Here is a 16,653-nt window from a genome sequence, read left to right on the forward strand (position 1 = left end):
AAACTAACCCGTCACAACATTATGTACACACTGGAATGAGATACAACAGCTGCCTTCATTATATTATATAATAGTGTATGAGAAACACCGGTCAATGTGAAGTGCGGTGAATTTGATACGATTGCAAACTATAATAATACACGTTGATAGATGGAAATTAAAAAAAAAAAAGGTTCCCAGTAATTCCTTTGAAACGCTAACACAACAACGGTTACATTTTCTATATGTTACATTGTGCCTCGACCCACGCTTAATCCAACTGTTACATTGTGTTGCCATCTCGGACGCTGCCTGTGGGTACGGAATACGGATTCGTAAACTGAGGAAACAGATTATCAATTTATATACTGTATATACGTAAAGGACTGTGAGCCTCTAGTGCGCCAATTTTAACGGTAATGAGGGGAGCCGCTTCTATTGGCGGCAAATGTGTCTCTGCGAAAATACCAAAACAAAGTCTCGCCCGCCCCTATGCTGATTGAGAACTTGGCTCACGCCAGACTTGGTCACGAAAATAGAGCCGAGTATTCAGTTCACGAGTACAATGGTGCCTTAGTTAAAATACAAATTAAGTAACTGAAAACACCTCAAATCAACTCTCTCCATTCAATTAAATGGAAATGCCTTTAATCCGTTCTAGCATCACAAAAAAAAAAAAAAAAAAAAAAAACACTATAATATTGTACTCGCAGACAAATTTTAAATCTAATTGTTTAACGATACAGTCCCATTACTAATATCGTTTATATTTGGGCAGATTAAATTCCGTGACCATGAAAAAATGTCATGAAAATGCTTTTTATAGAAACTCCTTTGTGTAGCTTACTAGCTTCTCCTCTGCTTGCCACCAAATCACAATGATCATTCTCGAAATATGGTAAACCCCAGATAATGAACATCACGGTCATCCAACTCGCAGATTCTTATCACAACACTGAGCACAACCTTCTCAGAATTATCTTGCCCATAACTGACAAAAGAAAACTCCATGTATTTGAAATGTGATGCCCATTCAAAAAATATGAAATAAGTTATTTATGCAGTATATTTTGGGGGGTGAAATATGAATTTTAAAAGTACAATCTGCATGACTTCCGCCGCGTGCTCCAGCGAGCACCGCATGCGGCCCGCCGACAGATGCGTCACGGGACGCATGTCAATGAGCCGCATCTCGAGCAGATGGCAGCCGAAGTGAGGCCGCGATCAAAGCCTCCATTCATTCCGCAACACAATTTCTTATTCTCCTTCTTTATCTGCGCCCCGCACTTAGCGCACTGATGCATTGGGGTACTTTGAATAGCCAACTGAGCTTTAATTAATTCAACGATAATGTGGCTATCTGACCAAAAAAAAAAAAAAGTGTCCGCTTTCATACAAGCATTTGGAAAATTAATTTCCTATTTGGATCGTCTGGAGTGCGGTAGTAAAAGACGTGAAGCGAGGGCTGTAGATCAGAAAGAATGATGGCGGTGTTGTGCTGCAAAAAGCGCTTGTGTGCGTGTGTGGTCATTCTGCAACAAAGATGACGTCACGTTACCCTGTGCTGGTCGACCGCCTTGTAAGCAGCACATTGATGGAAGGCCCATGTCCAACTGTCATTGCTGAAGAGCCCAATGGTGTGACAATGTAAAACGAGCATGACAGGAAGCGATTTGTTCATTATCTTCAAGGCTTTTATCTTTGACAAGTTGCTTAATGTAGACGACAGTAATTATCGTGACACGGATTGAATACAGACACAAGTAAAACACTCATTTGGTGGTTGTCCTCAGAAATACAAGCAAAGACAAATGGATAATAGAGGAGCATTAGGATGGCAAGTCGAATGATGTTGTTGCAGCAGAATATATATAAAAAAAGGTCATAACCCACAAATTGGATAATTTGGACTTGTTAGTGGACTCATTAAAATGTACACTTGTGGGTTCAGAAACATAATTACATCCATCTAATCATCCATTTTCTTTTTAGTTTTTATTTTAAAAAACATCCATTACATAATTACATTCATTTTCTTTTTATTTGTTTTTTTTTATTTTATTTAAAAAAAAACATCCATTACATAATTACATTAATCTAATCATCCATTTTCTTTTTAGCTATTTTTAAAATTTTAAAAACCATCCATTAATTACATCCATGTTGTTTTTATTTTTTAAATAAAAAAAACATTACATAATTACATCCATTTTCTTTTTATTTATTTTTTATTTTAAAAACCATCATTAAATAATTACATTCATTTTCTTTTTATTTATTTTTTCTTTTAATTTTAAAAACCATCCATCACATAATTACATCCATCTAATCATCCATTGTCCCCTGCCTACTGCCCAGAGCCAGCTAAGATAGGCGCCAGCAACCCCCGCGAACCTTGTGAGGAATAAGCGGTCAAGAAAATGGATGGATGGATGGATGATTAAACTCAATTAAAATAAGGTATAAGCAATGTACACTTCCAGTTCCATAGAACTCAAATGGCCTTCAAATACCAACACACTAACCCACCATTCTTCCTTAATGAATGTTTTTAATTATTAAAATAATCACAAGAATGTGTAAAGCACTGCAACATCTATGGACACAGAAATAAGTAAAACTGAAAAAAAAAAATGTACTGTTTACTATTGTAATTTATGCAAATGCTCTTGGGGGCGTCAAAAAGACGATGATCACTAAGGTTAGCTGATATTCGACACTCCAGGGCTATAAAACTTTTACATTTTAAAAAGCTTTTTCCCCCCGCAATTACAATAATTAAAAAAAAAAAATGCTTAGATGCTAAGAGCGATAAGAGAAATCTGAAGTCAAGGCAGTGTCATCCATCTGCGTGCAAGCGGCAGCAAGAAAACTTCTCAAATCAAGTTTTAACCCTCAAACTCTTGCATGAGAAGAGATGCAGGGACAGGAAATGCGGAGTAAAAAAATGATCTCAGGAGGATTATTGCGGTGCCGTACACTTCCTCACGCTCATCAAAATGTATTTTATTTTCAAGCCGACACTGTGATTTCATTAAGTCTCTCTAAAGATAACACCAAAAAAAAAAAAAAAAACGGTCTTGTTGCTCAGGGCATGAATACGTTAAGCCTTTGCAAACTGCCAACAAGAATGTAACATTTTCACTTGTGTAGTGTACAGATTGAGACGTACTGTATATCAGTTTATAGTGGTGTGAAGGACTGAAGCGACAACTCGAGAAAGGAATCTGCCAGGCCGCCTTGTCCACACTAAATCACCGCTCAGTGATGTCACCTAGCTAACATTTGTGCACTGAGCACCGAACCAGCTCGCGCTCTCGCCGGCTGCACATCTGCTTCCTCTGCACAATGACATTAGCAATGCAAATAAGCCAAATTTTAAACTTTCATTACCTGTGAAGTCAACGACTGTTCAGTATGCGCCTCATTACGGCGCTGCCGACAGCCCGATGAATAAAGGAAATCTTCCGAGACTCCCGACCAAAACATTGCGGCCGTTTATGCCGTTGCCCTTAAAATGATTCAGCCCCTGTTGCAAATTGTATTTCCTTGAAAAGGTTACACACCTGCACTAGTTTGCAAAGAGAAAAAAAACAAAACAAGAAGTGAAAACAGGGATGCATCAATAATACCATTTGTTTCAGACTGAGTGCAAGTACTTCCAATTTAGAACCGCATTCCGATACCTGATATTGATATTATTTCTTGCAATTGTAATGAACTGAGCATGTGCTTTATTTCATTCAAATATTGTTAATATACAACAGCCTGGTCAGGATTATACACGAGAATCGACATTGGTCCACCATTACCTATTTGGCCCACGAGTAGTGAAAATCTGCGTATAATTAACGCCCACTATAAATGCATGGGTTAATTTATTTATTTATTTTTAGGGAGCCAACCTCGTATTATTATTATTCACACTTCTTAGAGTTTTTTAATTTGGATGTTTTTTTTGGAGGGGTGTGTGTGTGTGGGGGGGATTCATTAATTAAATAAATAAATAAATAAATAAATACATAAATAAATAAATGATTTATTTATTTATTCATTCATTTATTTAATTAATTATGTATTTATTTTAGGGAGCCAACCTCGTATTATTATTATTCACACTTCTTAGAGTTTTTAAATTTGGATGTTTTTTTTTTTTTTTTTTTTTTTTTTTTTTTTGGGGGGGGGGGGTGTGATTAATTAATTTATTAGGGAGCTTATGTGTTGTCTACACATTAATTTAAAGGGATACTTCACTCGTTGAACAATTTTCAGCAGTGAAAAGTTAACATTTTGTTCAGAATGAATTTGATAACTTCATTATTTTTCATTTACAATTAATTAATACCTTTAAAAACAATTTTTTCCTCTTGCTGTCGACTGATGATGACATCACCTGTGCTGAGGAAGTAGGTAAAAACGACCAATCATGGCTCACCTGTTTTCTGGGTTTGCTCAGTAAACTGAGCCATGATTGGTCATTACCTACTTCCTTAGCACAGGGGATATCATCATCAGTTGACAGCAAGAGGAAAAAAATAGTTTTTAAAGGTATTAATTGTACATGAAAAATAATGAAGTTACAAAATATTAACTTTTTACTGCTGAAAATGGCTCAATGAGTTAAGTATCCCTTTAAATACATTTGAACCCTAGGGGGCACTATGTAGATGTAAACAAGAAGAATTACAATACTGTCTATAGATTCCATGTTACCTCTATGTATTAACTACAAAAATGAACGCAAGTTCTTAGCCAGTGAGGGAGATGTCAAAAAATAAAAACTGAATTGGGAGAAACCAGTTTAACGCTATATACTCCATGGTTCAGATTATTAACGTTTTTTACGATAAAAACAGGTTGACTTTTGCACGGCTACATTACCCAAACTAATGTGATGTTTTGTATGACATAATTAAACTGTGTGTAATTGTGTGTGACTTTCCCGATTGATGATGTTATGGTCAGAGTATGTTGTGTTTATGTGAATGGCCTTGGAAGATGTGAGCCGACGTATCCATGGTAACGAGCCCGTGCGAGCGTTCTACAGATGTAGAGTCGTGATTGAAAATGAATCACATATTAGAAAGTATATTTGATTACTTGTGACGCATACCAGCACACACATTATGACAACTTCAAACTAAAATTACCAAACAAGTGTGGCGTAAACACGTCAGTAAATCACACAGATTACAAAAATAATGAAACAAATCTATGGTCATACAAGCAATGAACACCAGAACATGAACACACAAACACAACCAGGTGCTTTGAACAAAGCGTAGGCAGCGCTGTGGCTCACATACTCGGCGTGACACATTTACAATTCTGTCCTTGCGTTCATGTGCCGTGTTTGGGATGCTGATTGGACATATGCTAATGAACTTCCTGTTTGATGTTTTCACATGACTGGGACTCATGCAGAGTAGTGGGAAGCTTTGTGTCAGTCACCTGAACGGGCTGTGGACAAACCCAAATGTTGTCATTCACGGATAGCGGGAAAAGAAATAGTGATCGCTGACTTGCATATTGACAGCAAATGTATGGAGTAAGATGAAAAATGATGCCGAAATTTGGTCAAACAGTAATCACATACGGAATTAAATTAATTCCAGCAATTTATAATGTCAACACGAGTTATTACACATTTCTTTCCTTCTTGCTAATAATATCAATAATAACACTAATCTCAGGCAATAACAAATATTATTAATGAGTACACGTTTTATCACATTTTTTTCTTCAATTCAATTGACAGTGTGCCGCTCCTTCTTGTGTGCATGCTTTGACCACCTGAGGGCAGTATATTGCAAACATATTCCCACATGGAGTCAGTCAAAGTGTCTCATTAGCCACAGTAGTATTTGTCATTCTTCGCAGAGGATAAAGAATATATGCATGAATATAGTTATATTATATGTCTACATGTGTTATCTATATCAGCAATTACTAAATTGGGGATGTCTATATTTTGGTTAAATTACTTTTTGAGTAGGCAGCACTATAGAAAATGGAAATTGCATCATACAAATTTACACAAAAAATATGTTATCAGGCTTTTAGTCTCAGTTGAAGATTTCCTGGAATGGAAAGACATTGAGAAAATCATTTTGAATAAAATATACACTTCAGAATTCACACATTGATTTTCATCCATGTTGCCAAGTCAAAAGAGTTGTTTGGCTTCGACTGCTTCTAAAGACTTGACCGCGTTTTAGCCTCCAGCGCTCATGTTAGATTTTACAGAGAGAGAGAGCACACATCAATCTACACAGTGAATGAGGGATGATTTTGGAAGGACGACCCTCCTGACCTCTCTCTGAAACATAAAACCAACGTTCTCAAAGGAATTGGATATTTTATTTACTTAAAAATTGTATTAATTTTCCATATATTTTAATATTTCATTATAGTTGCAGAATAAAACTAAAGAGAGTGGAGCGCTATGACCCCTGTCCAACGTTAAATCCAGCGAGAGGAAATTTTATTGGGGAGTTTTTTAATGAACGTAAGGAAAAAATAAAAAACACCATATGAAAATATATTATCATATTAAAATTGAGCAATTGGAGACCACAGAAGTGTCGATTTTTATTTAGCGGAGCTATAAATAAAACCAATCAACAAAGAACGTTTGCAATGATTGTTGACTATAACATCCTAACATATGCCCAAGAAAATTATACTGTATTTTGCTCAACTTGTTTGTGGTAGGATTTTATGCAAAACTGGTGGAGACAGGCGGAATATGAATGTAAAACAAAAAAAAACAAAAAATGCTGGAAGGAACTCATTAGGTACATTTCCCTGAAACAAAATTGGACAGGGAAAGGAACAACAAAAAAGGGAGCACAAGAACAACAGCAGAGGACAGCGACAAGAATCCAACTAAAGACTGCACTGAGCAGTTAATCATAGCAGACACAGTTGGGGGAACACAAGGGTGTGTAATTGGCTGACACAGGAGCTGCAAGGCAAACTAACAAGGCCAGGTACACGCGATATGTTGAATTCCAGAAAAATGGAAAAGTCAGAAATTGCTGAGCTCAGACCAAGGATAGTACACGGGAACGAAAGTTGTATTTCTATCAGGTTAAATGAATGAATTCCAACTTCTGGGAGATGTAGAAATCTCGATGGGATTGTAAAATGTCCAAAAGTTCAGATCACGTTTAACATACTTTGATTTCTCATTATATTCAGCTTTTGTTTCATTTTTACGCCTTTATGTTTATCAAATTCAGTTCGTTTAAATTTGTTCTTAGAGCGGGATTGTTATATCTTTTAAGTTAAAAAAATGCTTCGTTTAACATTTAAAGTACTGGTATTAGTTTTACGGTTTTATGGCCCTGTTATATGCACAAGTACAGAGAAAAAAAACTGCTCTGTAGCCCTTAAGGGTGTCTGTTATTCACGAAAGTGTACGGTGTTTATATGTATACACACATACTGTCAAACAGGCAGCTAACAGCTAGCCAGCTAGCTAACCAGGCAGCTAACAGCTAGCCAGCTAGCTAACCAGATACCGATAGATAGCTAACCAGATACCGATAGATAGATAGATAGATAGATAGATAGATAGATAGATAGATAGATAGATAGATAGATAGATAGATAGATAGATAGATAGATAGATAGATAGATAGATAGATTCAGATTTATTGATCCTAAAACTAATATACATTATACATAGTGACACGACCTAGTCACAAGTATTCATTCTTTTAGTGATGAAACTTCCTTGTTGATATTGTACAGAAAGCTGGAATCAACAATGCTGCAATGTATAATGTTGGAAAGAACGGTAAACACCCGTACTAAGACAGTGTGGGACAAAAATACAGAAATTTCTCAACTGAAACTCTTCTGTGGTTAAGTCAACTGACCAGATGGGACTGTAACATGAATAGCTGGTCCTTCCATCTGCCAGAGTGGTTTGTATAAACAGCATGTTTCCAAAGAAAAACTCTTTGTCAAGCACAACCAAAGATAACAGACATTTGAAAAAGTGATACGGAGGTCTTTGGAACCAATTTTCAACATTTTTCTTATAATTGTTGTTTTATTTTCCAAGGTTAATCCTGGCTCCCTTTGTATGCACTGACATTGTATTCATTTTCCAGTCACCGCATTTCTTTTCAAAGGCAGTACATTTAAGACAGCAGCGATAACTTCAAGGAGAACGTCCAAGACAGTTCTCACTTTAATTAGATCTGTACCATTTAAAGGGGGATTACAAGTAAAGGGACTTGATTTTGTCAAAGGATTATTCAAATTGAATAAAGAGAATATAATAGTGACAAAAAGATGGGACTTAGGGGGCTATTGCCAATTTCAGAGGTCAAGAAAAAAATGTTTTTGCAAGCCTTCCTGACAGTTTTCAATTGACGTCTGGAACACGTCTTGTGGTGACCTCTGAGCAGAGACCACACGCAGCGCAAACTGAATGACAGCTATGTGACAACTGACGTCAGGCTGAATCCGATTGCCGCACGTGGCTCCGCGCCGTCTCCATCAACCGCTCCGTAGTCGCCGGACGTTTGACACGTTCCCCAACTGCGAACGGCCAACAAGCCGGCAGAATGTGCCTCTTATGACAAAATGGCTTCTGAGAAACAATGGCCTAAGCAAAACACACACGGCCAACATTGGTGGCAACAGCGAATATATTTAGCAGCTGCCAGGGCTATGACATCGTCACATCTGACACTCAATATCGGCGCCCAAAGACGCCACACGGACACGCTGAAGAAGTCTAAAAATAAATGTCTCAAGTGACAAAAGAAGAAGCCCCATGACTTAAAGGAGGCTGACCCACTTTGCAGTACGCTGTGAGGTCAAACCGAATAAATAGGCAGGAGTCGATTTGGACGCCATGTAGAAGTTGCGTGTCTTCAACAAGTGAATGATTCATGGCTCAGGTGCAACATTGGGGTGGATATAGTCAAAAGTCAAACATTAAATTTACGCGTCTTTGTTCTTCTCTGGTCGTCACTCTTGCTGTGTCAAGCAAGTTGACACCTTGTCAACATGTCATGCTCATGTCACCGCCACATTAAAGCCTCGTTTGTTAATGTGCACACGTGGGGGGAGTCATGGCTTGATTTCGCTTTCGTCTGTATTTATCGGTAAACAAAACACCTCATGAAGTCAAGAACAGGTGACAATTATAAAAAAAACTTGTATATGCACTGCAAAATGTTGGTTTTGTTACCTTATTCTTTACTGCACAACCGATATTTATGTTTATGTACAGCACTTTGTTGACAGCAATGCCTGTTCTGAAAGCGCTTTATAAATAAAATTGAGTTGAGTTTCATTCAGGGTTTCTTCTCAGAGTTTTTGCATTTTCTTGATTCATCTTGATATAATTAGTGAGCTTTTTTTTTTTTTTTTAAACAGGCTTTACCACCATTCCCAGTTGAATTTTACTATCAAGCATGAAACAAAGATAATTAAACTAGTGTAATTAAAGAAACCGCAGACAGCTTAGCCTTTTAGTCTGCTAGCTTAATGCTAACGCTAAATAGCATCAATGCTACGGTGCTTTTACTACTGTCCCCAGGTGGGTAAGGCACAAAAATTGTTTACTTCTTTTTTAATTCTACTGTATTTAATTAGGTCAATACTGAATGTTTGTATAAAGTAAACTTTACAACAATCTGATCTTTATTAAAAAAAAAAAAAAAAAAAAAAAAAAAAGATTGGCCTATGTCTTAATTTACCCGATCGAATCGATCAATGACATCATTGATCGGCTATGCGAAACAAGACATTCCCTGTTATACTCAATGTTTATCAGTGCTGTTTGAAGAATGTTTTGAGTTAAGTGTTTTTTTTCCTATGCATTTCAATTGCTGTCAATTATATGACGGCCAGTCACTATCACACATGAATGGTGAGTAGATGGAAAAGTTGTTTAAATAGATTATTGCTCCATCTTTGATTGAATTGGTGATCATTATCTTTTTCTTTTTTTTTCTCTCCAAATCCGCTGATCAGTGATTGGGTGAAAAATCCAGACCGTGTAAAGTCTAATATAAAGTATGATATTAATGTTATGGAGTCCTATTTTTCCTCATTCGCACAAATTACAACAGTTTTTGTTATTCTTCCAGCCTTCCCCCAGGTGGAAAGTCATAATGAAGACCAAAAAGGACACAAACATGAGACTGGAACAGCCTACACAGTGAGAGTCTTAGCCTCAGTCTAATACAAGAAAGTCCTTGGAAAAAGTTGAAATCTAAACTTCTGCAAGCTGCTTTGTGCTTAAAGCGTTTAAATTCCTGTTAAAAAAAAAAAAGGAAAAAAAAGTGGTAGTCGCCCTTGCAAAAGGGTGAGCAACAAATATTACGTAAAACATTTTTTTTTTTTACTGTCTAAAGGCCATGTTTTGCATTTCTTCTATAAACACGCTACTTCTAATTAGTTACCTTAGTTACTATTTATCTTACCTTTGAAATCCTACGAACAAAAAGTGGCACATTTTAACGGATTTTCAGAAGATTAAAACTTAATTTAGCCTGTACAAAGAATTCCAAGGTTTCCAATAATGGCTGTTTAGAACTTTAAAACTCGCTGCCCTAATTTGGATTCAAGAGGAGTACCTCTTGAATAAAAATGAATCTCCTTACAAGAATCCAGCAGAAGCAAATACAGGATACACTGTTGTTGTTTGGGTCTTGTTTGTACTTTTGTGTTCAATGCAGCTTTTATTTATTTATTTAATTTTTCTTCAGATTCGCTTGGCAACTGAAACAGTTTGGAAGTGGAAAAATGAAAGCTGTGATTTTTGCTCTTGAACCTCAGCGCACAGCGTCGGCAAATCAGGGCTGCCGACGTCACCTTTGTTTTCACATATGACTGTAAGCCGTCATTTGTGAGTCACGAGACGTTTGTTTTTAATAAATCACAGAGAGACAAGGCAGATGGAGATAAAAACATTGCTGTTTTTATTTTATTTTAGGACTGACGTTACATTATATGTTAATGTACTGTATTATACATAATGTAATATCAGGTTAGATTTAATCAAACGTATAATGTCATGTACGCAATTCTTCTACATAGGGAATAATCAAGCTTTCAGTCAATTATTGATGATCAATCAATAAATCTGCCAATAGTGGAGTTCGTACGTAGGGAATCGATAATAGTGGGGGAACACTACAGGTTTCTGTGTTGTCAAAATGATTCCAAATGATTGTCGGATGTATCTAAAAGATTATCCTGAGTGATTATTTTGTGGTGTGGGGTGCGCTAACAGTGATTTTTCTGCTAAAAAAATGGTCAAACGAACAATAGCAACGATTGTTTCATCGCAAATCCTTATGCTGCCTCCCACAGGTTGAACTTGGTACTACAATGGACATTTATTTGAGACGGCTGTTAAAATCGGTATGAAGGTATCCTACATAAGATGAATGAACAATTTGCATCTGAACTTCTTTCAACTATTGCTCCATCTTCACACAGCATCTTTTCTCCTTCACAGCAAGAAGCAGATTTCAGTAGCTCGCGTAAACAAGTTCGACTAGCCGGCAAGGAAAATAACATCAAAGTTCGTGTCCCTGACCACACAGTCACAAACGGCTCAAAGACATATTCTTCATCCTTGCACACATTCATTCTTGGTCATATCAAAGCCGATTCCTATAGACGTAGCAGTACACGCTTTTGTCAGCTTTATCAGCTGTAACTAAATTACAAATGTTTCCCTCGAGATGGCAGATCTCAGGTGTGTCGTGGAATTTAAAGTTTGGTTTGTGAAACATTGCAACAGAGCGTACACTTGACTCCCCATTCTTCTCATCTACATATTTAACTCTGTACTTTTATGACTTTTCATGATCTGTTTTCTTTTAATTTCACCTTCGTGCTGCTAATGGAGCAGCTGCAAAACAACTTTTTTTATTGTCCATACAATGACAAAGCATTTTTCGCCCCCCCAACACTGACTGAGAATTCAAAAACCTTTCCCACATATTTTTTTTTCTCTCCTTTTCATAACTACCAGTGAACCAATAGTGATTTATTTTCAACAAAACTCTTTATTAGACTGGAGCGGATATTATGCAAAATGTATCCTGCTTAATTAATCTCTACTGCCGCAGGGGGCCTTGCAATGTAAGCATATTAAATCATAGGTCACACAGGCTACAAAACCAGTGGTGGTTTAGAGATTAATAACAGAGTTAGGCAGCCGGGAGCCCAGCATTAATGAATGTTTTTTTTTGTTTGTTTTTTAAATTAATGTTGGATTATCGTCGTGCTTGTTTGGATCGAAAATATTTGTCCATTTATATTCGCTCTCATTAGAAGTGCGGCTTATAAATTTTGTGATGCATTTTTGTTCTTGTAGTTAAAGATTAAGATCATTCTATCGGGTGGAATAGTCATTTAACACACAGCAGTCCATATATGGGCATGCGTAGCCTCTTGAATTGAATTACCTGTAAAGTAAATCCAAGCACCCCCAAAATTTGAGTGATTCTAGGATTTTTTTTTACTTTTTTTTTTTTTTTTTTTTCCCAATCTAGAGAGGAGTTAAACCTATACAGCACTTAGTAGAAATGTAATATTTTATCAGCAAAAATACATTATTTGTTGAATGGGTAAGTCAATTGGAAATGAGGGCGCAAAAGCGTGTAAAATGTTACATGTTATTGTGGGAATGCTTCAGCATTCAGCTATTAGCATTCACCTTTCAGCATCCCCACACAATTTCTCCAGAAATTTCACTTAGTCTAGTTAGTAAAGTAGTTTATTTTCTATATTAATGTTTTTTTTAAGCATTTAGACATAGTTCACCGTTCAAAATTATGTCTAACATTCCAAATTTACTGTTGACAAGAATGTCTTAGATTATTCAAGAAGTTACCAGGATGCTTAGAAATGTTCTCTAACAGCATTTGTAAAATAAGATTTTTATTTTTTTATTTTTTTTTGCCTAAAGATTCACTAAGTTGACTTTTTGAATAATGTGTGCCATCTTGTGGCTGAATCCAGTTATCACAGTATTTTAATGGCATGGCAAAAAGACATTCAATGACATTCGGGTGTCGCTAATTCCTTCCCGTTGAATGACTCTCCTGCCTCTTAAAGGACTTTCTTGTACACATCATTCAGCATCAAATGAAGCGCGCACTGAGGGAATAAAACGATTACAATCACAGAGCAGGACCGAGCTGCACAAACGAAAGCCTTCTGTGCTTCGTGTGTCTCCTTCCTCACGCTAAAGAATCGGAATACAAATGAGCCTCGTCCAGTCTGATGAAACAATAATAATTCAGCCGGCCCCACACACTTTAATACTTCTGCTTTCATTATTTATGTAACACACACACTCACTCAGTGGCTGCAATCGTGCGGAGGTGCGAAACGTGTCAGTCCGGGATGCTAATATGTCTCATGGCCCATTTGACGTTCACGCTGATTCCGACATGCTGAGAGATGATTGACTGCTAACGCACAAGCTCATTTGTAAACGTTGTCATGGATACGCTTATAGCCCCGCCCCCTTCCCGCCCCGTGCTGGAATATAACACGCTGGCTCACACAAGTGCTGACAATCATATAATTTATGGCTCCTGCCAGATTGTAACTGCATCCTTTAAAATCATTCATGTTGACGTGTTAACTTGTGTGGCAGTCGTCGTTATTCTCACAAAGCAGATACTGATGCCGAAATATATTTGGATGACAAATTACAGGCTAGAGATGCACTAGTGAGTTGAGGAGCTTCATTTAAATGAAAATATTGCTTTGCTGCCATCTTGTGGCATTCTGGTGCCAAGAAACTATGTTGAAGTGGGTTGAGGAGCTTCATTCACACTAATGTAATGTGTTTTCCACTGTCTTGTGCCAAATGAGCTTCGGAGCTTCATTTACTGCTCTGCCGCCATCTTGTGGCATTTGGGCGTCAAAAAGATTATCCTGAGGTCAGCTTTATTGAGATGAACGATTTGTTTGCTGCCATCTTGTGGCATCTTGATGGCAATAAATCAAGTGGCTTGAGGAGCACCATTGTATGGCATTTTCATACATTAAAATGAAACTCAAGGTGCTAAACAATGAAAACCTCCATCATGCAAATATAAATTACATAAAAAAAGAAAAATATCCACACAAAAACACACATAAAAAATAACATAAATAGCGTAATAATAACGTATTTGATATACCGCGGAAGAACTTGATCACTTATTTTTAATTGGTTACCTTAGCAGGATTAGCCCGTACATTCATCCATTTTCTACATCGTTTACTCTGTTCAGGGTCACAGGGAGCTGACGTGAGTTTTCGAAAGGCTGACAGACAGCACCTTGGACCAGTCATATGTTCCGACTCACACCCTCATCGTCAACGCAGGCTGCCTGCACGGAGGTCAGTTGGGTGAACAACTGCACCGTTGGTGACTTCATTAGCCAATTATCATAAAACTGGAGAGGGCTGGTGCACGGGTCAAGGAGGAACCCCATTACATACAGTCACGTGTGTATGGGGTGGGGGCGGTGCTGTGTGTGAGTGTGTGACGAGTTGGCACCCACTTTGTCACTGCAATGTGATTTACTACTGCCACCTACAGGACTGCAATGGAACAGCATCACTTGGCATATCCCCCCCCATCAAAGGACTTCTTTCAAACATCCATTCTCGTCCAGTTTCACTATATATGCCAACTTACAAAACTGAATTGCTATTAAAGTACAAGTAAAATACGCTACACATACTTGTTCCTCCTCCTTTTCGAACATATATGTCTAACTTACTACCAAAACACTTAGATGATGACTGTCTTTCTTGATATCTCTTGTTGCTTAATATGATGTTAAGTTTTGTTTCTTGTTTGCTTCAAATGTTTTTTTTTAATTATTATTATTTGCTGTTTACAAGTTTTGGCTTCACAATTGTTATTTTTATTATATATTTTTTAATTATGAGTTTTTTTTAAAGCATATTCAAAATAAAAATTAATTAATTAATTAATTAAAGGGATACTTCACTTATTTAACCCATTATAGCAATAAAAAGTTAATATTTTGTCTATAAGTAATTTGATACTTTCATTATTTTTCACGAAAAATTAATACCTTTAAAAACACATTTTGCAACTTGCTGTCGACTGAAAATGACATCACAAGGGCTCAGGTAACCAATCACAGCTCACCTGTTTTCTAGGTTTTGGTCATGTGACATTCACAAGCTGAGCTGTGATTGGTTACCTGAGCCCTTGTGATGTCATTTTCAGTCGACAGCAAGTTGCAAAATGTGTTTTTAAAGGTACAAATTGTACATGAAAAATAATGAAAATATTAAATTTATTATAGGCAAAATATTCATGTTTGACTTTAATAAATAAATAAAAATAGCTTAAATGCACACAGTAAAGAAACCATTTTAATTAACCCTAAATTCAATTTATTATTTAAAAAAATACAGAATATGTTAACAATCAATACTGGGGCAATTGGGTACAATGTGATGAGATTATTATAGATTTATACAATTTTCAGTTATCATATCCCTCTGAGGGAAGCCATAATGACAATTGGAGAAAAATGATTTTAACTTGAACGATTCCTTGCAGAAAACACATCAGAAGCGAATGGTCATTCCAAATTGTGAATTAATAAAGAATACCATAAAGGACTGTACATTTATGTGTACAACTGCTCCGATTATTGACTGACGTGCCAATAATACTCAATGACGGCAACGTCAAATGAACCGATTTCCTCGTCATCAGCTCATTCCAAAACACACACATTCTGTACATTAACACAACAATAAGCATACTCACAGTTGCTGTTTTCCTCAAATGTTTCAAGTTCCTCGTTAAAATAGTGCCTCCAGGAGCATGTCGCTCGTTGGTCTCTCTCATCTCTCGCTGGAGTTTCCACAGACGTGCGAGTGTCTCACAGAGGGTGACCACTGTGGGAGGAAGAGGGCACAGGTCACCACACCCGGCAGGCTTCCACTTTCTTCGCAGCTGCTCTTAGAGACACATAATAGCCCTAAAGAGACGCACTTAGTGGCCCTAAAAGTGAGCGTGGCAAACAGTCATAACACAAACTGACATGTAATGCGAAGAAAACAATGCGTGATCATTTAACAAAGCTGATTATTATGACTTCTATTTTATTTTATTTTTTAAATTCCGTCGCACAGAGTGCTTGTGTTGAAAGATGCCGAATGAGTCGTGTTAACTTGAGAGCTGCATTATTCAGATGAGGCCACGGTGGAGTGTCATGTAAAGCCTGCTCGCTCATCCAGGAGCCATCAGGTTACACGGGTGGAAGATCACTTTCCTCTTTTCACAAAGGAGAAGATAAGGAGCACTCCTGTTGCTGGGTCGCTGCCCACCCACAAACCCTTGGTCCGGTAGTGGCATATCTTCTTTACACCGCAAAAAAATTCTCTTGGATGGGCTGCGCTACCTGAGAAACTTCAATGGGCTTGAGATAGCACCTGGAAACTTACTAAACGATCCAGGAAGCCAGAAAGGAGGAGAGGGAAGTGGCCTGTTGTTGAATTAAAGTACTACTTACAATACACCAGACACAAGTCAAACAAACAGAAAATTGTTTTAGAAAGTAAATTTAAATGTCTTCCAACCACAACATATCTTTACCTGGGTAATGTCCGCTTAGCTTAATGCTAACAGACACTGTA

General features: G+C 37.2%; 1 protein-coding gene across 1 annotated transcript in view; it reads right to left on the reverse strand.

The window, feature by feature from the left end:
• Positions 1 to 16,653, reverse strand: part of xirp2b (xin actin binding repeat containing 2b) — a 61,761-nt gene that overhangs the window by 22,086 nt on the left and 23,022 nt on the right. The window contains exon 5 of the mRNA XM_077536545.1: positions 15,782 to 15,912. Within this exon, the coding sequence (XP_077392671.1) occupies positions 15,782 to 15,912 (131 nt within the window). The remainder of the gene's footprint in view (positions 1 to 15,781; positions 15,913 to 16,653) is intronic.

This window comes from Festucalex cinctus, chromosome 11 (assembly GCF_051991245.1).
Source record: "Festucalex cinctus isolate MCC-2025b chromosome 11, RoL_Fcin_1.0, whole genome shotgun sequence".
In the NCBI taxonomy this organism is placed as follows: Eukaryota; Metazoa; Chordata; class Actinopteri; order Syngnathiformes; family Syngnathidae; genus Festucalex; species Festucalex cinctus.